This window comes from Tarenaya hassleriana, unplaced genomic scaffold (genome assembly GCF_000463585.1).
Source record: "Tarenaya hassleriana unplaced genomic scaffold, ASM46358v1 Cleome9, whole genome shotgun sequence".
In the NCBI taxonomy this organism is placed as follows: Eukaryota; Viridiplantae; Streptophyta; class Magnoliopsida; order Brassicales; family Cleomaceae; genus Tarenaya; species Tarenaya hassleriana.
The window spans coordinates 440,865-457,175 of NW_010971389.1; the positions used below are offsets into that span (position 1 = coordinate 440,865).

The 16,311-nt window shown below is 39.9% G+C and overlaps 3 protein-coding genes across 5 annotated transcripts; 2 read left to right on the forward strand and 1 right to left on the reverse strand.

Annotated features, from left to right (window-relative positions):
• The first annotated feature begins 43 nt into the window (after window positions 1–43).
• LOC104803578 lies at window positions 44–3,800 on the forward strand. Of its 2 annotated transcripts, none has more exons than XM_010527537.1 (4): window positions 44–2,925; window positions 3,058–3,185; window positions 3,268–3,387; window positions 3,470–3,800. In XM_010527537.1, the coding sequence occupies exon 1, from the start codon at window positions 74–76 to the stop codon at window positions 2,705–2,707; it is 2,634 nt and encodes an 877-aa protein (XP_010525839.1). In that variant the 5' UTR covers window positions 44–73; the 3' UTR covers window positions 2,708–2,925; window positions 3,058–3,185; window positions 3,268–3,387; window positions 3,470–3,800. The 2 variants fall into 2 exon arrangements, with proteins under 2 accessions (XP_010525839.1, XP_010525840.1); XM_010527538.1 differs by having other exon boundaries at window positions 3,298–3,387.
• Window positions 3,801–3,957: 157 nt separating this feature from the next.
• On the reverse strand, window positions 3,958–5,803 carry LOC104803579. 2 transcript variants are annotated; one of them, XM_010527542.2, is made up of 4 exons: window positions 5,666–5,803; window positions 5,417–5,531; window positions 4,585–4,799; window positions 3,958–4,399 (listed from the first exon to the last, which is right to left on the reverse strand). In XM_010527542.2, the coding sequence occupies exons 2-4, from the start codon at window positions 5,504–5,506 to the stop codon at window positions 4,126–4,128; spliced, it is 579 nt and encodes a 192-aa protein (XP_010525844.1). In that variant the 5' UTR covers window positions 5,507–5,531; window positions 5,666–5,803; the 3' UTR covers window positions 3,958–4,125. The 2 variants fall into 2 exon arrangements, with proteins under 2 accessions (XP_010525844.1, XP_010525842.1); XM_010527540.2 differs by having other exon boundaries at window positions 5,417–5,557; window positions 5,666–5,802.
• Window positions 5,804–8,180: 2,377 nt separating this feature from the next.
• Window positions 8,181–15,893, forward strand: LOC104803580 (glucan endo-1,3-beta-glucosidase 5-like). Its single transcript, XM_010527543.1, has 3 exons — window positions 8,181–8,839; window positions 14,059–14,167; window positions 14,606–15,893. Exons 1-3 carry the CDS (start codon window positions 8,605–8,607, stop codon window positions 15,744–15,746), a joined length of 1,485 nt encoding a protein of 494 aa, XP_010525845.1. The 5' UTR covers window positions 8,181–8,604; the 3' UTR covers window positions 15,747–15,893.
• Window positions 15,894–16,311: the final 418 nt, after the last annotated feature.

Consider the following 16,311-nt stretch of genomic DNA (forward strand, 5'->3'; position numbering starts at 1 on the left):
GTCTAAGAACATCGCTAATTCATCCATCTTCCTTTGCTCATGTGAGGGAGATACAAGAATACAGATTGACGAGATGGATTTTTTCGATGAATGGAAATCTCACGTACGCCGTGACTCCAACCCTCTCTGCTTGATTCCGTCCGGAGAAATTCCCGGAAAATTCTCCGACTCCGATTTCCAGATACTCTTCTCGTCTCCATCTCTCTGCCCTCCTCTTCTCTCTCCTCTCCCTCACCTCTCTCTCCCGCGCTTCCTCTCTACCGCTGCCGCCGTCCCTCCTTCGGCCTCTTCCTACATAGCCGCCAAGTTTGGCCACATGAATCCCCACGAAGACGCTCTCCCGATGCTCTCTTACAATCGCCTCCAGATCCTTCCTTGCCCGGGTAAAAAATCCGTTTTGGTGTTCTTCCCGACCGGTATTAACTGTGACCAAGTTGGGTTTTTGGTTCTTTCTGTCGGAGATTCGGGTTTTCGGGTTGTGGGTTCGGAAGAACGCGACGTTTTGGTGGCAAAGGAGCGATTTTTTTCAAGGATACTGAGGATATTGGTGAAACCAGTTGATGAATCGGACGATTCTTTTGGTAACTTAGGGTATGTAATGGTTTACACTCTGTATTCTGTGCATTGGTACTGTGTCAAGCACGGTGGGTCAGAGGAAAAACCGGTTTTGAGATACCTAGGATGTAAGAGGTTTAAGAGTTGTTCGATAGCGAGTGCTTCTTGGAGCCAGCATTTGCATGGAGAATGTCTGGTCCTGTTAGAAAACGGTTCGATGTTCCTGTTTGACGTAAGTGAGGAATCAAACGGTTATTTCTGCGGCAATAGGGTCAAGGTTCCATGGGGAGATCAAAATAAATCTGAGAAGTGTTGTTGGTTGGGTTGTCAGTTCAGTTGGCATCCGAGGATATTTATCGCAGCTCGATCAGACGCGGTCTTCCTAGTTGATACAAGGTCTGATAAATGCAGTTTGACACGTTTAATGGTTTCTTCATGTCGAACAGAACAATTCCTTACATTTTCTAGCTCAGACACAGAGGGTTTCCAGTTTATTCTGGCTTCTCGTAGTCTTCTATTTCTCTGTGACGTTCGGATATCATTATCCCCTCTGTTGCAATGGTCTCATGATGTCTCAAAACCATGTTTCATCGATGTGTATAGCTTGTCTGAACTGAAGTTAGGGACAGAATCGGATAAGCGGGCTGATGGATCATGCATTATACTGGGATCATTATGGAATTCAGAGTTTAGCATGTTTTACTGTGGATCTTATACTTCAGCTGATGAAGAGTCTGATGTTCCAAGAGTTGGTAACGATTCAGGGTCGTTGTATGTACAGGAGCTTCCTTGCGGTTCCTTCTTTTCTGGCCAGTGTTCTTGTGGGGATTGTATTTTGAGAGAAAATATTATGAAGGATACTTGTCATGATTGGATCGATTGGCAAAAGAAGAAAGAGATCATTCTGGGGTTTGGTGTTTTAAACAAGTTTCTTCAGCTGAACTCGGATCAATTTCCTGGATTTACGTTCATCAGAATAACATCTTCGGGAAAGCTTGAAGTGAACACTTTTCGTTTCTCCTGGGATTCTTTAACATATATGAAAGAAGCTCACGGACATTTGCCATGTGAATCTGACAAGGAAAGCTTACTCTACCTCACAGATTATGGTGAATACAAGTTTCCGAAACGCTTCAAATACCTTGAACTCGATTATATTTGTGCTTACATGAACGGTAATCTTGCTGAGTTATTAGATTCAAGGATGAGAACATCTTCCTCAGGTTCAGGGAAGGAAAAACCTTTTAGCCTAGAAGCTCATGAGGCTTTGTGTGAGAAGTTGAAGATTTGTGGGTTCGGTAGAGACAGAATTTCTCCGGCCATTGCTGCAGTCTTTGATGGCATTAGGTCACCAACGAGCATTTTCGAGATTGCTTTGAAGCAAACCTGGGCGTCCCTTCCTACTGAGCTTTTGCTGTTGGCATATTCAAACTATTCTGAGTTCCAAGATGTCTTGCTAAACTTGAAGAGAGTATCACTCGAATTCCTTGTTGTTCCAGATCTCCCTCAGTTGCCACCTTTCCTCTTAAGGAAGCCTTCTTGCCGGAGTAGCAAGTGGACATGCAAAAACCTACCGACTGATGAGCTCGTTGGTCCTGTCCTTCCACTCCCTGTTCTTCTTACACTTCACGAGATCTGTAATGGAAGCCTGAATTCACAGGAAGACCCATGTGGGTTTTCACCAGAGGCAGAGTTCTCTCATCAATGTGATCAGGTTTCTCAAGTTGCTAGGGACGTGGTAATCTTCGGGTCTGATTCAGAAGTTGTTCAAAGAGACGAACACAAGTCCATTTCACTTGGCGATGACCATGATGATGCTAGGGATGATAATTCCCAGAAACAGAAACCCTTTATTGCATATCGTCCATTTACTGGGAGTTCTGCTTCTGCATGTGAGGACGGAGCATTTTCCATGTTCATTTCAAGAGTGCAGGGTAAAGAGTCTGTTGTTGAAGATAAGATGGGGAGTGTAGGGCCTGAGCTGTTTGATTTGTCGCCCGTCATCTTGGAGTTTGAACACCGGGATCTGAATTTTAATTCACAAGAACTTGGCAAAACCGATTTGCATAAGTTTGAGGTGCAATTCTCTCAGTGGCAAAATCAGTTTACTCCGTTTCAGGAGTTCCTTTCTCAATACAATCTCCAAATGTGAAGTCAACACACAAAAATTCGTCCACAGTCTACCTCCTTTGGGTTGTTTTTGGGGGTAGAAAGTTATTTCTGTTCCTCATCATTGTATGCATACAACAAAAGAGCGACTGAATGGTTGAACACATTGAGCAGTTTCGGTCATGGTTCTTCATGCTCGAGTGACATATAGAAGAGAGGATGGATATCAGAATGGACAGAGGGGTGCAGCAACTTCCAAAGGTATTTTTTTTATGGTTCTGTTAACAACTCTGCCACCTTCATCACCATTACCAGGTTTTTCTTCGTGTTCTTCAGCCTTTTGTATGCATTCTTAATCTATCCGGGGTTGATCTTTAAAGAACATTGTTTCAGGAAAGAAAGAATCGACCAGCTGAATCTCCATGATGATGATGATGGAGGCGACAAGAGCAGACCTTTGGTTATCCTCAGACACATATTCCTTGCAGAGTTATTATCCACCAGGCGGCAATACTTGAAAGGTTAGATCTTTGTCCATTCAAAGTAGTGTTCTTGATACAGTCTCTCAAACGCTTGAATATCTGTGATGTTTTCTGAAAACAGGAGCATGAGGATAGTAAATCTCTGTTTCAGGATTCGGATGAACACTTTCGAAGCTCTGAAGCGATGGAACTGCGGGTAGTCAGATGAATGTTTCCACGGTCAAAGCTGAATTCTTGCGAGGTGAATCCAGTCCAGTCATTATTGAATCTTTTTATCTTCGGTATATACGGTTGTTTTAGTTCTGACACAATCTGTCTTGCAGTATGGCCGCCCGGAATGATGTAAAAACTAGTGACTAAGGCGATCTGAAATCGGGATGAATCCGGAAAGAGAATGCAGAAGCAGCGTTTTCTGCCAATCCGCCGGGATTATGTTTAACCTTGATCAAGGGGAGAGCCGAGGAGAAACTTACAAAGGGTCTCTCACCATTGAGGACCATGTTTTGCTAATCGTCCTCTTACATCTGAAACATTCACTTTCCAGATGCTGTTCTGTTCTGTTCTTTGTTGATCTGTCTTCATCCTTTCTGCAGTTTTGATTCTTTCATGTACTACTCTGTTCTTTATGTAAATATATCATTATGCGGCCAAATCTGTTTCGTTTACTTCCTTTGATTAAAAAAAACTATATTTAATAATAAGATTTGTAAAATGAATTTGATTACTATCCTCTTCAAATGTAATTAATTCAAGACCTGCTTATAAATAAAATTATCAAAAAAATCTAATCCATAATGTTTTAAAATAGATGGAACAGAAAAATCTGACGGGAATATATACCAACTAGAAATAACAATAAGCATCAAGCTGGTCTATTACGGAGTTCAGGAAACAAGCTTTGGAATATAGTGATAATCAATCAAAAGTCTAAAACCAAAAGAAACAGTTTATTATCCATTAACCGAACCAGGGGCACACTTCATGTGTCGATCTTCACATCCACGTCCCTCGAACCGCCGGTGCGTCTGTTCTCGACTTCGTCGAAATGGTCCTCCCGGGCGTTATCAGCGAGCATTAGAGCGACTAACCAGAAAAGGCACGAGTCGAGGGACACAAAGGCGCCGCCACCGAGAAGTCCCGTCTTGGCCGTGGGGCAATCGGTTTCCATGTTGCGGTGGATGTTGCGGCTCAAGTGGAATTGCTCTGTGAGTGTTGGCCATAGCAACAGGGACAATGCCAGTCCCGATGTTATCCTGTGAACCCATGAACAACTATTTACAGTACCAAATCCAAACAAATATCTACAAGAAATCATATTATAGAGGACATCATCTACTACTGAAAGGTGATTGGATCCTCCAGTATAGAGAATCCGATTTCGGGTATGTTTCTGAAACGGTGAAACTAAAACAAGTTGGGGAAAGGATATTTTGCTTACAAGGCAATGTTGAAGAACACTGAGAAACTGGTGCTTTTGAACAGGACAGAGCAAGGAACAGACTTTCCCTTGTAAGACATGAACAAAGACTTGTACCCGGCAGCAGTACTCGCCACAAGAAACGCGGCGGATAAATACCCCAAGACAACAGTCGGATCAGACGGATACTTGCAGATAACGACCCCTTTTCCGCTTATCGGCGTTCCAGATGCAGGCTGCGTTTAAACCATGGGAGAAGAAAGGAACTCAGTCACAATAACATTGACCGGACAAGAAAGAGAAACAAAAATGGGTTTTCGAGAGGGTACTTAAGCATCCATATCCACTGATAGATGGTGATTTACAAGTCATTACGAACCAGATTTTAGCCAATAATCAACCCATCACTATTTGCTATTTTTGAATCCTCTGGTGATGTCAAAGCTAATCGGTGATCAGATTTAGGCTTTTGATGATTAGCCCCACAGATAGTGAATAATCAAAAACTCAATTTCTTATCCTATAAAGTATAAACGAATAGGATTGAATTATTGCAGACAATTAAGGACTCACAAAGTCCCAACACTTCTCAGGAATCGTCAAAAGCTCATAGCTGATTCATCTCAGTTCTTTTCCAGGATCGTTATCATGAATTAAACAACGAAATGAATGCAAAATCAATTTGAATTTTGTGAAAATCACACATAACGAAAAAAGAGAACCGCAAACAACAATCAAAACCATCCGAGGCAAACACGAAAATATCAGATGAACCCACAGTGGACCTCAAGGAGATATGACGACAATATAACACGAAATTAGGTTAAAAGGACAGGAACAAACAGATCATTACCTTCTTATTCTCCGCGATCACTCCGAACACAAACGACAAGACACCAAACGCAGACACAATCAGCGACATCTGTTTCATACTGATCGCCATTTTTCCCCCTCTTCTTCTTCGTATTCTAGGTCACCGATCACGCAATTTACTCTTCAAAAATTCCCAAAACAGGAAAATTTTCGGATGCAAATCCCATTCAACTCAAGGCTCAATGGATGAAACCGAAATAGAACAACCACGTAGAAGAGAAATTCTCACCGAGAAGACGAATCTGAGATCGGGGAAGAGCGAAAACCAAGCGGTGGATTTTGATTTCGATGTTGATGTATAACTACTTACACTTGGGAAGCTAAGATTTCGGATGAGGTTACGAAAGTCTTCGGATTCGCAGAGGATATAATTTTAGCTTTCATTAGGATTCTGTTGACTTTTTGGATTCTGAATATCTTTATTTTTTTTATAATTTTATATTATAAATATTTATTTTAAGATATTTACATTTGAAAGCGTCACGTTTGCCTTGTACAAGAACCCATCCCCCACATTTTAATACGAACCTTTAAAATATCATATTATATGGTTTTGAACCAATTTAAATATTTGCTGATAACTCTATATGGTACTTTTGAGATATTCGTATCCGTTTACAATCTACATAAATATTTCATTTTATTATCCGTATTGATACGTAATTTTCGAATATTCAATTACCAAATCCGTAAAAAATTACAGATATTTATGAATATTTATATCTAACATAAAATACTATAAAAATTTTGAATTTAAAATTTAATAACAAACTCAAACGTAAATAAAATTCATAATTTATTTAATATAAAATAATATTCATAATTTAAATCGATTCAATTGCAAAAACAATCATAATCTATCACATATAAATATATTTAGAGTTCAAAATTTAAAAGATTAAACATAATAAATCTTAATATTCAAAAGATTAATCATACTAAATCTCAATATATATAAAAGATTTTCTGATTCTCTTTAAAAATCGTGTAATATTAGAAATTCTAAATCTTCAAACTAAATTATTTTTATATTTAATAATATTATTAAAAGTACAAATCACATGGATATATCGGATAATTCGATTTTGATAATTGTATACGATAATTATTTCAAAATAAATATTTGTAAACTTCGAATATCTAAATTTTCAATTCGGATAAGAATAGAATAATGCATTGATTTGGTTTTTTTGAATTTTATGATCATCCCTATGTCCAACTATTTGCCAAAGACTACGATTTTTATCCGACCCATCCAACGTGGAATAACCCATATATTTCTAAAGCAAAAAGTGGGGTAGAAAATATATGAATGAAACTAAAATTAAGAATGACAAAATGGATAACAAAAATTTCTTATATAGAAATTTAATCTAACTTTATACAAAGAATAATTATGCAATCATAAATCTATATAAATAAAGTAGTCAATAAAATCAACAGATTCTATGAATGATATGAGAAACACTTAACCAAACTTCCCTCCACCAAATTCACTATAAAAAAAAAAAAAAAAGTTGATGCATGTGTGAGTGCAAAGAAATGGTTGAATGCATCTATCCAAAAAGGGGAAAACTTATGTATTAAGTAATTTATAGGGGTCAGAAAAAAAATCAAAACTTCTCAATTTTGGGATTAAAAAAATCAGGTATTAAATAATTTTAAACTAAGTTCGATTTTTTCTTCTAATTTCTTTGGTCACAAATCTCTTGTATTAATTTATCCAAAATGTTTTATGGCTTTATTGGAATAGTAAGGCTAATTAAAAAATAATCATTCAAAATATACACCCAATGAAAAAAATAGGATACATGTCGTGTTCATGTTAAAAGAGAAGTGAGGATATAATATTTATTTTACAATTTTTGACTCCGAGATTCTAATATATAAAACGAATTTAAATTATTCCCGAAAGATGATATATTCATTTAGAAAAAGTTATCTTTATTTTGCGCGCTTCATTTCCTTCAAATGCCGCTTGTATCCTTATATATTTTTGTGTACTCATGATTGCGTTCTAAAAATTATTCCTTCAATTATTTATTTATTTATTTTATCACGAAATCATAATATTTACATTTAATCTAACTTTTTTAGTAATTTATGGTTCATTCAAACTTGTTTAAGTAATTTGTAATTGGTATTGATAGACTCAACTATTAAAAAAATAAAAATATTGATTATAGTTAAAAAAAAAACACACTTCACAAAAACGGGTTTTTTAAGTACTTTAGAGTTTAGACAAATTTCCTCTTCTTTTTTCTTTTTTCTTTTGCTTTTGCTTTTTTTTTCAAATGAAAAACTTTGCAGGATAAATGGCCATCTATAATAGGCCCAAAAAAAATTATGGAGGAAAAAATTATGGTATTTTTTGGATCCAAACGAAAGATATTATTTTTAGAAAACTGAATTTTTCGAAATCGAATCGAAACGAATAGAATTTAACAAAAATCTGAAAAACCGAATTTTCTTTAAAAAATATATGTTTTTTCAATAAAAACCGATGGATACATTCTCATCTCAAAACTCCCATCCCTATTCCCTACCCAAGGATGAATGTACCTACTCCCTTTTAAAAAAAAAAATTAAATAACATTAGAATAATGTAAATATCTCCCTTTAATTTTTTTAAAAAAAATAATAATAAGAGCATCACGTACGTAACCCAGTTGCTCAAACTTTCAAGATTCTTCCTTTTACATGGGATGATATTTGAAGACCTATACCTAAACGACCATTTTTTGTATTATTTTTTATTTAGTTTCATCTGCATCATATGTTATCCTTTTTCTTGCTTTCATTTCATACATGACCAGACAATAAAAGTTAAGACATTTCCATTGTCCGATTTCCGGCAAAGCTCGTGTAGATTTCCCACATCAAGCTTCGTATATTTTGCACGATCCTTCTCTCTTATTCTTTCCTTCTCTCCCACAACTTCTTCTTCTTGAATCCATCTACAAGTATCAATAATTATATTCAAGATCATTCTGGTTTCTCATACACTCTTACAATTAAACTGTCAAAATCCATCATTGTTCATAATTCCCAACTGTTCCTCGTCAAGTCGAAGCTTCGCGCTTCAGTTCCAACTGAATCTCTCACTACAGCTCGTTTCTACATCAAAGCTCAGTTTTTTCCATCTGGGTTTACGTCTTTTTTGATCCGATGTTGTCGAAAAGAGTGGCTGTGTTCTTCGCCATCGGCGCTTTGTTGTACGGAAACGGGTGGGTTAGTGTCGGAGGCATCGGAGTGAACTGGGGAACTCAGGCGACTCATCCTCTGCCGCCGGAGACGGTGGTGAGGCTTCTCCGTGACAACGGTTTCCAAAAGGTGAAGCTTTTCGAAGCCGACGCGGCGATCCTCAAGGCGCTTAGCCGGTCGGGGATTCAGGTCATGGTCGGAATTGAAGATTTTATGGTTTCGGAGATTTGAAACAGGAGATAATAGAGATCCAAAGGACCAAGAGTAAAGAGAATCGATTAGGGTTCTTAGAGGAGTTTAGAAAAACATTCTCTGTTATTGTGCTTTACTTGTTCGTGCATGAATATATACAGACAGACATAAACGGCTATTTACAAAATTATTAATGGTAAATGAATATGTCATGCATGATAAATGGAAAGGTATCAATTATTCTTGAACTTTTCCTGATTTGGTCGTTGATGGAGTTATAAGTGATTTACTTGCCATTTGTGCAAGCCTTCAGTGCAACGAATCTTCAGTCCGAGTAAACTTGTCGGAGTTGGTCTTTGAGTGTGCCTTCTCGCTCAAGTCACCGAGTATGTCGTGATTTAATTGTCCTCCAACATTCCCCCTCAAGATTGGTTGGTCGATTTCGACTAAGCCAATCTTGGAGAGACAATGATTTAGAACATATGAGCTGGTTGCCTTAGTCAAGACGTCGGCTAGTTGGTCTTTGCTTCGGGTGTACATTGGTGAGATGACTCCGAGTGTGATCTTCTCGCGGACAAAATGGCAGTCCACCTCGATGTGCTTCGTCCGTTCGTGGAAGACGGAATTAGCGGCAATGTGTAAAGCCGCCTGATTATCGCAATGCAAAGGGGTGGGCTGTGTTGTATTGATGCCAAGGTCGCGGAGTAGTTGTCGTAACCACACAATCTCGCTTGTTGTATTTGCCATTGCTCGGTATTCGGCTTCCGCACTTGACCGAGCCACCACACTTTGTTTCTTACTTCTCCATGTGACGAGGTTTCCACCGATGAAGGTACAAAACCCCGTTGTTGATTTGCGGTCTGTCCTGTCGCCGGCCCAATCCGCATCACAGTATGCTATGATCTGAGTGTGTCGATTGTTGTTCATCCGCATGCCTTTGTTTGGTGTCCCTTTAAGATACTTCAAGATACGGTCGACCATGTGCCAGTGATCCATCCGAGGGGCGTGCATCCATTGGCTAACCTGATGCACGGCAAAACTTATATCAGGTCGAGTAATAGTAAGGTAGATTAGCTTACCGACTACACGACGATATTGTTCCGGGTCGTGATACGGTTCCCCCTGTTGTTGATCTTTGAAATGCTCCTCTATTGGTGTGCGCACCGGTTTAGCTCCGAGTTTGCCTGTATCGCGTAACAAATCCAGAATATATTTTCTTTGGGACAGAAATAAACCGTTAGTAATACGAGAGACTTCAATACCAAGAAAATATTTTAATAAACCCAGATCTTTAATGTCAAATACTTGCTGTAAATATTGCTTTGTAGCTTGTATACCGTCAGTGTCACTCCCTGATAAAATGATATCGTCAACATACACGAGAAGAACAACGATACCCGAATTACCGTGCATTGTGAAAAGTGAGTGGTCGGAATCACTTCTTGAAAAACCACGATCGACGAGAGCATGATAGAGTTTATGATACCACGCCCTCGGGGATTGCTTCAAGCCATAGATGGATTTACGGAGACGGCACACTTCACCCGGTTTTGTCTTTGTATATCCAGGAGGTGGTTTCATGAAGATCTCCTCATCAAGATCACCTTGTAGAAAGGCGTTTTTGACGTCCATCTGCCACAATTGCCATTGAAGATTGACAGCCAAGGATAATAGAACACGTACCGTAGGGAGTTTTGCAACCGGGGCGAAAGTTTCGGTATAGTCTTCTCCATAGGTTTGAGTGTACCCTTTGGCGACTAAACGAGCTTTATGTCGATCAATCAAACCATTACTAAGGTATTTAATTTTAAAAATCCACTTACAACCCACAAGTTGTTTTCCCGGCGGTAGTGTCGTGATCTCCCAAGTTTTATTTTTTTCGAGAGCCGAAATCTCGTCGTCCATCGCACGTCTCCATACAGCCTCTGATTTGGCTTGAGAGTATGTGGTTGGTTCTTCCCCCTGTTCTATGATACTCAAAAAGGTTCTTTCATTAGGTGGAAATTTATCAAGAGATGAATACTTATCAATCGGGTGTGCAATGGCGGTGTGAGATCCATGCGTTTGTTCTTTGATTTTCCAGGTCGGTCTTCGGTCTCTAGTGCTTCGTCGAAGCTGATTTTGATTGGATGTCAACTGATCAGGATGTGCATGCATGTAGATGGTTGGTGTAGGGTCCAAGTCATCATGCAAGTGTCTAGGGATTTGTTCGTCCAAGGCTGACGTGGAAGGAATATTTGTTGGAGGTGTTGGAAAATTAAGTTCCCCCTCAAGAGAGTCATCGGTATCATGAGCCACATCCTGAACATCTTCGGGACCTGCAATGTTAGAAGGAAAAAACACATGTGGAGATGTAGAAGGAGGAATAGGAATACCGTCCGCGTGTAGATGAATGGAATCGTCCAACGTGGAAGAGACATCAGTGGATGGCCTTGTTGGTATTTGAACACCAAGATGACGAAGAGTGGATTGGAATCGGGAGATAGAATCACCATTATTATCGGTTCCTTGGGTTGCAAGCGACTCCAAAGCGGACCAACTCTTGTCATCAAAATATCCGATTTCCTCAATGAATCGAACATCTCGGGAAATGAAAGAACGACGACTTGGAGGGTGGTAACACACATAACCCTTTTGATTTGCGGGGTAGCCAAGGAAGACGCACCGAACACTTCGTGGATCAAGTTTTGTCCGTTGTCCTTCATCTATATGGGAAAAACAAATACAACCAAATACGCGTAGATGATCAATGGATTCTCGATGATTAAACAATACCTCGAATGGAGATTTATCCCCAAGAATTTGCGTAGGAAGACGGTTGATAAGGTAGCATGATACTTTCACCGCATCACACCAAAAGTGTTTAGGTACGTTCCGATGGAATAGTAATGCCCGAGCTACCTCCATCAAGTGTCGGTTTTTGCGTTCGGCAACACCGTTTTGTTGAGGTGTGTTCGGGCAAGAGCGTTGATGAACGATGCCTTCCTGAAGGAGATAGTCGCGAAAGCGGAAGCTCATGTACTCCCCACCGTTATCTGTTCGAAAACACTTAACCTTGACATTGAATTGGTTAGAAACAAATGCAATAAAATTTTTCGTAGCACAAAAGACATCACTCTTGAGTTTTAAAGGCGTGATCCAAGTATACTTGGATTTGTCATCGATAAAAGTCACGAAATATTTGTAGTTATCGCGAGAATAACATGGTGCGGTCCATACATCCGAGTGAACCAAATCAAAGACGTTATTATAAATAGTAGAGGAATCCGGAAAAACTGTCCGGCAGTGTTTTCCCAAAATACAAGCCTCACAATGAGAATCAAATGTCTTTACTTGTGGAACTAATAAACGAAAAACTTTAGCATGTGGATGGCCCAATCGTGCATGCCACATACTAGGCGAAATAGATAAGAAACTTGAATGTGGATCATCGAGATAATAAAGATTGCCCTTGCGTTTTCCTCGACCAAAAACAAGATCCGTGCTAGTATCCTGAAACGAGACACCATTAGTATCGAAAATAACACGACAAATAGTTTCCTCAACAAGTTTCGGTATGGACAAAAGGTTGGCGTGAAAGTCTGGGATAAAGAGGCCCGTAATGTCCCGATGAAAGATACGGATTTTACCATAACCTTTAATCGGAACATTTTTACCATTAGCCACCGAAACTACACCTTCACTTGGATATATATGTTCAAACCATGTTGGGTCACAAAACATATGGGTTGTCGCACCCGAGTCAATAACAATGGAAGAGTGCATAGAAATGTTACCGCTATCCTTGTTGAGGGATTGAAGAAGATGCTTAAGCCCTTTTAGCTCATCGGAGGTTAGGCTTATTGAGTTTTCTGTAGGTGTTGGATTCTCGGTTGCAGTCATTGCTGAACCTCTGCGAGGTGCATCCTTGTAGCGAGATGGTTTGAGATGCGGGTTCAGCAGCCAACAACGATCCTTCGAATGTCCCTGTCGTCTACAGAAATCACAGTAGAAGGACTTACGTTCTTTTGTCGGGGCTGACTGTGCCGATGGTTTCTGTGCATAATGAGCAAGCTCCATGGGTCCGGTGAAGTAATTACGGCCACCTTCCTCGCGTTTTATCATCATGCATATCTCATCAAACGTTGGCAGCTTTGTTTGACGTAGGACATGATATATAAGATCGTTGAATGATGGATTAAGCGTCGAGAGAATCGAGAACACTTTGTCTTCTTCAGCTCTTTCCATTACCGTTTTCGGATCGGTGGAGGTTGGCCGTATCTCATCCAATTCAGCCCATAAAGCACAAAATTCTCCTTGGATCTTGTTAAAAGGTTGGTCATTCTGTTGAAGGTGGAATAAACGCCTCTTCAATTCAAAAATGCGACTTACATTGGAGATGTTACCGTATATATTGCAGAGAGCTTCCCACAGAGATTTTGTAGTATCGTGGGCTATGAAAGATTGCAGCAGGTGTGGGTCCAAAGAACCTTGTAATATCACCAATGCTTGACTGTCATCTTGTCTCCATTTGTTGAATTCCAACTCAATCTGTTTGTTGCGTTGAATTCTTTGTTGAATCTGTGTCGGAGCTTCTCCTTCAAATGCCGACTCTTGCGGGGGAGAATTCCGTTTTTCGACTGCGACGTGATCCCATAAGCCTTTGCTGTTTAGGGCTGCGGTCGCCGCCTTCTTCCAATAAAAGAAGTTTTCGCCGGTCAAGGTAATCGGTATTATTTTTGTGTGAGAATCCATCGAGTAATGAACAAAAAACAGATGGTAGGGAAACAAAAGAGAAATTGAGAATGCAGAGGGGTCAATGACCTTTATGCTCTGATACCATGAAGATTTTATGGTTTCGGAGATTTGAAACAGGAGATAATAGAGATCCAAAGGACCAAGAGTAAAGAGAATCGATTAGGGTTCTTAGAGGAGTTTAGAAAAACATTCTCTGTTATTGTGCTTTACTTGTTCGTGCATGAATATATACAGACAGACATAAACGGCTATTTACAAAATTATTAATGGTAAATGAATATGTCATGCATGATAAATGGAAAGGTATCAATTATTCTTGAACTTTTCCTGATTTGGTCGTTGATGGAGTTATAAGTGATTTACTTGCCATTTGTGCAAGCCTTCAGTGCAACGAATCTTCAGTCCGAGTAAACTTGTCGGAGTTGGTCTTTGAGTGTGCCTTCTCGCTCAAGTCACCGAGTATGTCGTGATTTAATTGTCCTCCAACAGGAATCCCTAACGACATGCTCGCTTCTCTCGCCGGCAGTGTTGAAGCTGCTGAGAGATGGGTTGCTCAGAACGTTTCCTCTCATGTCTCCTCCAATGGCGTCGACATCAGGTTCGTGAAACTTGAAACCATCCTCGCTCTTGTCTTATCTGCTTGCTTCTTGAGACAGAATTACTCGTTGTCTCTCTGCAAAAGTTTTGATCTTTGTTTCAAGAACTTGGGAATTATCAGATTTAGCGAGAAAACGGATCTGGTTTTCTTTATGAGAATTCGGAGCTGACCTTCCAGTTGAGTTTAGGTTTTCTGGGTTCGGTTCAGAATTCGATTCCTAGACATGATTTGAGGAGAAAAATACACTACAAGACGGCCGGTCACCATTGATGAACTTGAGGAGAAAACTAGTTATGGTCTCTAAGAAAGTTGCAGTTTTTCTCGAGAAAAAAAAAACAGAACCCAGTAGTTGAATGATGATTCAGTTCAAGATTTCAGAACCGAGTTCACTTTTGAAGAAGATTGAATTCCTTTTCTTGTTTTTGTTTTGGCAATTAGGTATGTAGCAGTTGGGAACGAACCGTTTCTGCAGGCACTGAACGGGACATATCTGACAACAACTCTTCCAGCCCTCCAGAATATCCAATCGGCTCTGATAAAAGCCGGTTTAGCCACTCAGGTCAAAGCCACCATTCCCCTCAACGCCGACGTATACCAGAGCTCATCCAACCTCCCTTCCGACGGCGACTTCCGGCCCGATATCCGCGATCTTATGCTTCAGATCGTCAAGTTTCTGAACGATAACCAGTCTCCGATAACCATCAACATCTACCCTTTCATCAGCCTTTACAACGACCCGAATTTCCCCGTGGAGTTTGCCTTCTTCGACGGCGGATCTTCCGCTCCTATAAACGACAATGGCCGAATCTATGACAACGTTCTTGACGCAAACCACGACACCCTTGCCTGGGCACTGCAGAAGAACGGATTCGGGAACATGTCTATCGTCGTCGGGGAAATCGGGTGGCCGACGGATGGGGATAAAAACGCAAACTTGCAAAATGCAAGGAGGTTCAACCAAGGGTTCTTGAACAGGCAGAGAGCTGGTAAAGGAACTCCGATGAGGCCGGGGGCAATGGACGTTTACTTGTTCAGTTTGATCGATGAAGATGCGAAAAGCATTCAGCCCGGGAACTTTGAAAGGCACTGGGGAATGTTCTACTTTGACGGGCAGCCGAAATACGAGCTTACCCTCAACGGAAACGGGCTCGTTCCGGCCAAGGCAGTACATTATCTGGCTCGGAAATGGTGCGTGCTTTCGCCATCCGCGAATCTTGATGACCCTCAAGTGGCTCCGAGCGTGAGCTATGCGTGCTCACACGCCGATTGCACGAGCCTCGGGCTCGGATCCTCGTGCGGGAACATTGACTCGAGGCAGAACATCTCATACGCGTTCAATAGTTATTATCAGATCAGCAATCAGACCGAGAGCTCGTGTAAGTTCCCGGGCTTATCAGTGATCACAAACGTTGATCCTTCTGTTGGAGATTGTAAATTCAGGGTGATGATACAGACGGAAACCCTAGAATCTGGTGGCAGTAGTAAAGCAAGTGGCGCATTTCTTACACGACAACCTCAGCTGTTGATGATGTTTCTGTTCATGTGTGTGTGTCTATTGTCCTGTGAATATCAGTATTAAGTTGCTGTTTTTTTAAAACTCTGTTGTTGTTCATAGAGAATTAAAAAGGAGCATTGAGGATTTTTTCCTGCTTCTGATTTGTAAGGTGGCATTGTAGTGAATGTTTTGTATATCAATCTCAATAATTTATTTGACAATTATGTTGGACTGGATGTTAAAAAAAAAATATGGGTTTTGGGAGGGATTATAAATAAAAATTATTTTTTATTATCAAATAAAACTCAAAATGTGATTCGACCCGTCCGAAATCCTATGAAAATGGGTTTTGGAGTCTCAAACATAGATACGAAATTTTAACGGATCGGGCCGACCTGATCAGAAAAATTATAGGCCTGAGCTGAGCTTGATACGGGTCCAACATGGTCTGACCACCATTTTACATCTGTAATTTCGGGTATCCGAATCCAAACCGAATGATTATAATTTTTTTAGACTCGAAAATTAAATCTGAATCCAAACTGAATGAAAATAACTAAAAAAACCCTTAAATTTCTTTAAAAAATTGAATATTTTTACTATAACTAAATCGAAATATAAAAATGGAACCGTTATATATAATCGAATC

Coding starts and splice junctions, on each gene's coding strand:
- LOC104803578 (XM_010527537.1), top strand. CDS start 74: ATGGATTTTTTCGATGAATGGAAATCTCACGTACGCCGTGACTCCAAC.
- LOC104803579 (XM_010527542.2), bottom strand. CDS start 5,506: ATGGCGATCAGTATGAAACAGATGTCGCTGATTGTGTCTGCGTTTGGT. Junction 4,800..5,416: donor TGATCGCGGAGAATAAGAAG/GTAATGATCTGT, acceptor GTTTAAACGCAG/CCTGCATCTGGAACGCCGAT. Junction 4,400..4,584: donor GTGTTCTTCAACATTGCCTT/GTAAGCAAAATA, acceptor ATGGGTTCACAG/GATAACATCGGGACTGGCAT.
- LOC104803580 (XM_010527543.1), top strand. CDS start 8,605: ATGTTGTCGAAAAGAGTGGCTGTGTTCTTCGCCATCGGCGCTTTGTTG. Junction 8,840..14,058: donor GGGGATTCAGGTCATGGTCG/GAATTGAAGATT, acceptor GTCCTCCAACAG/GAATCCCTAACGACATGCTC. Junction 14,168..14,605: donor TCCAATGGCGTCGACATCAG/GTTCGTGAAACT, acceptor TTTGGCAATTAG/GTATGTAGCAGTTGGGAACG.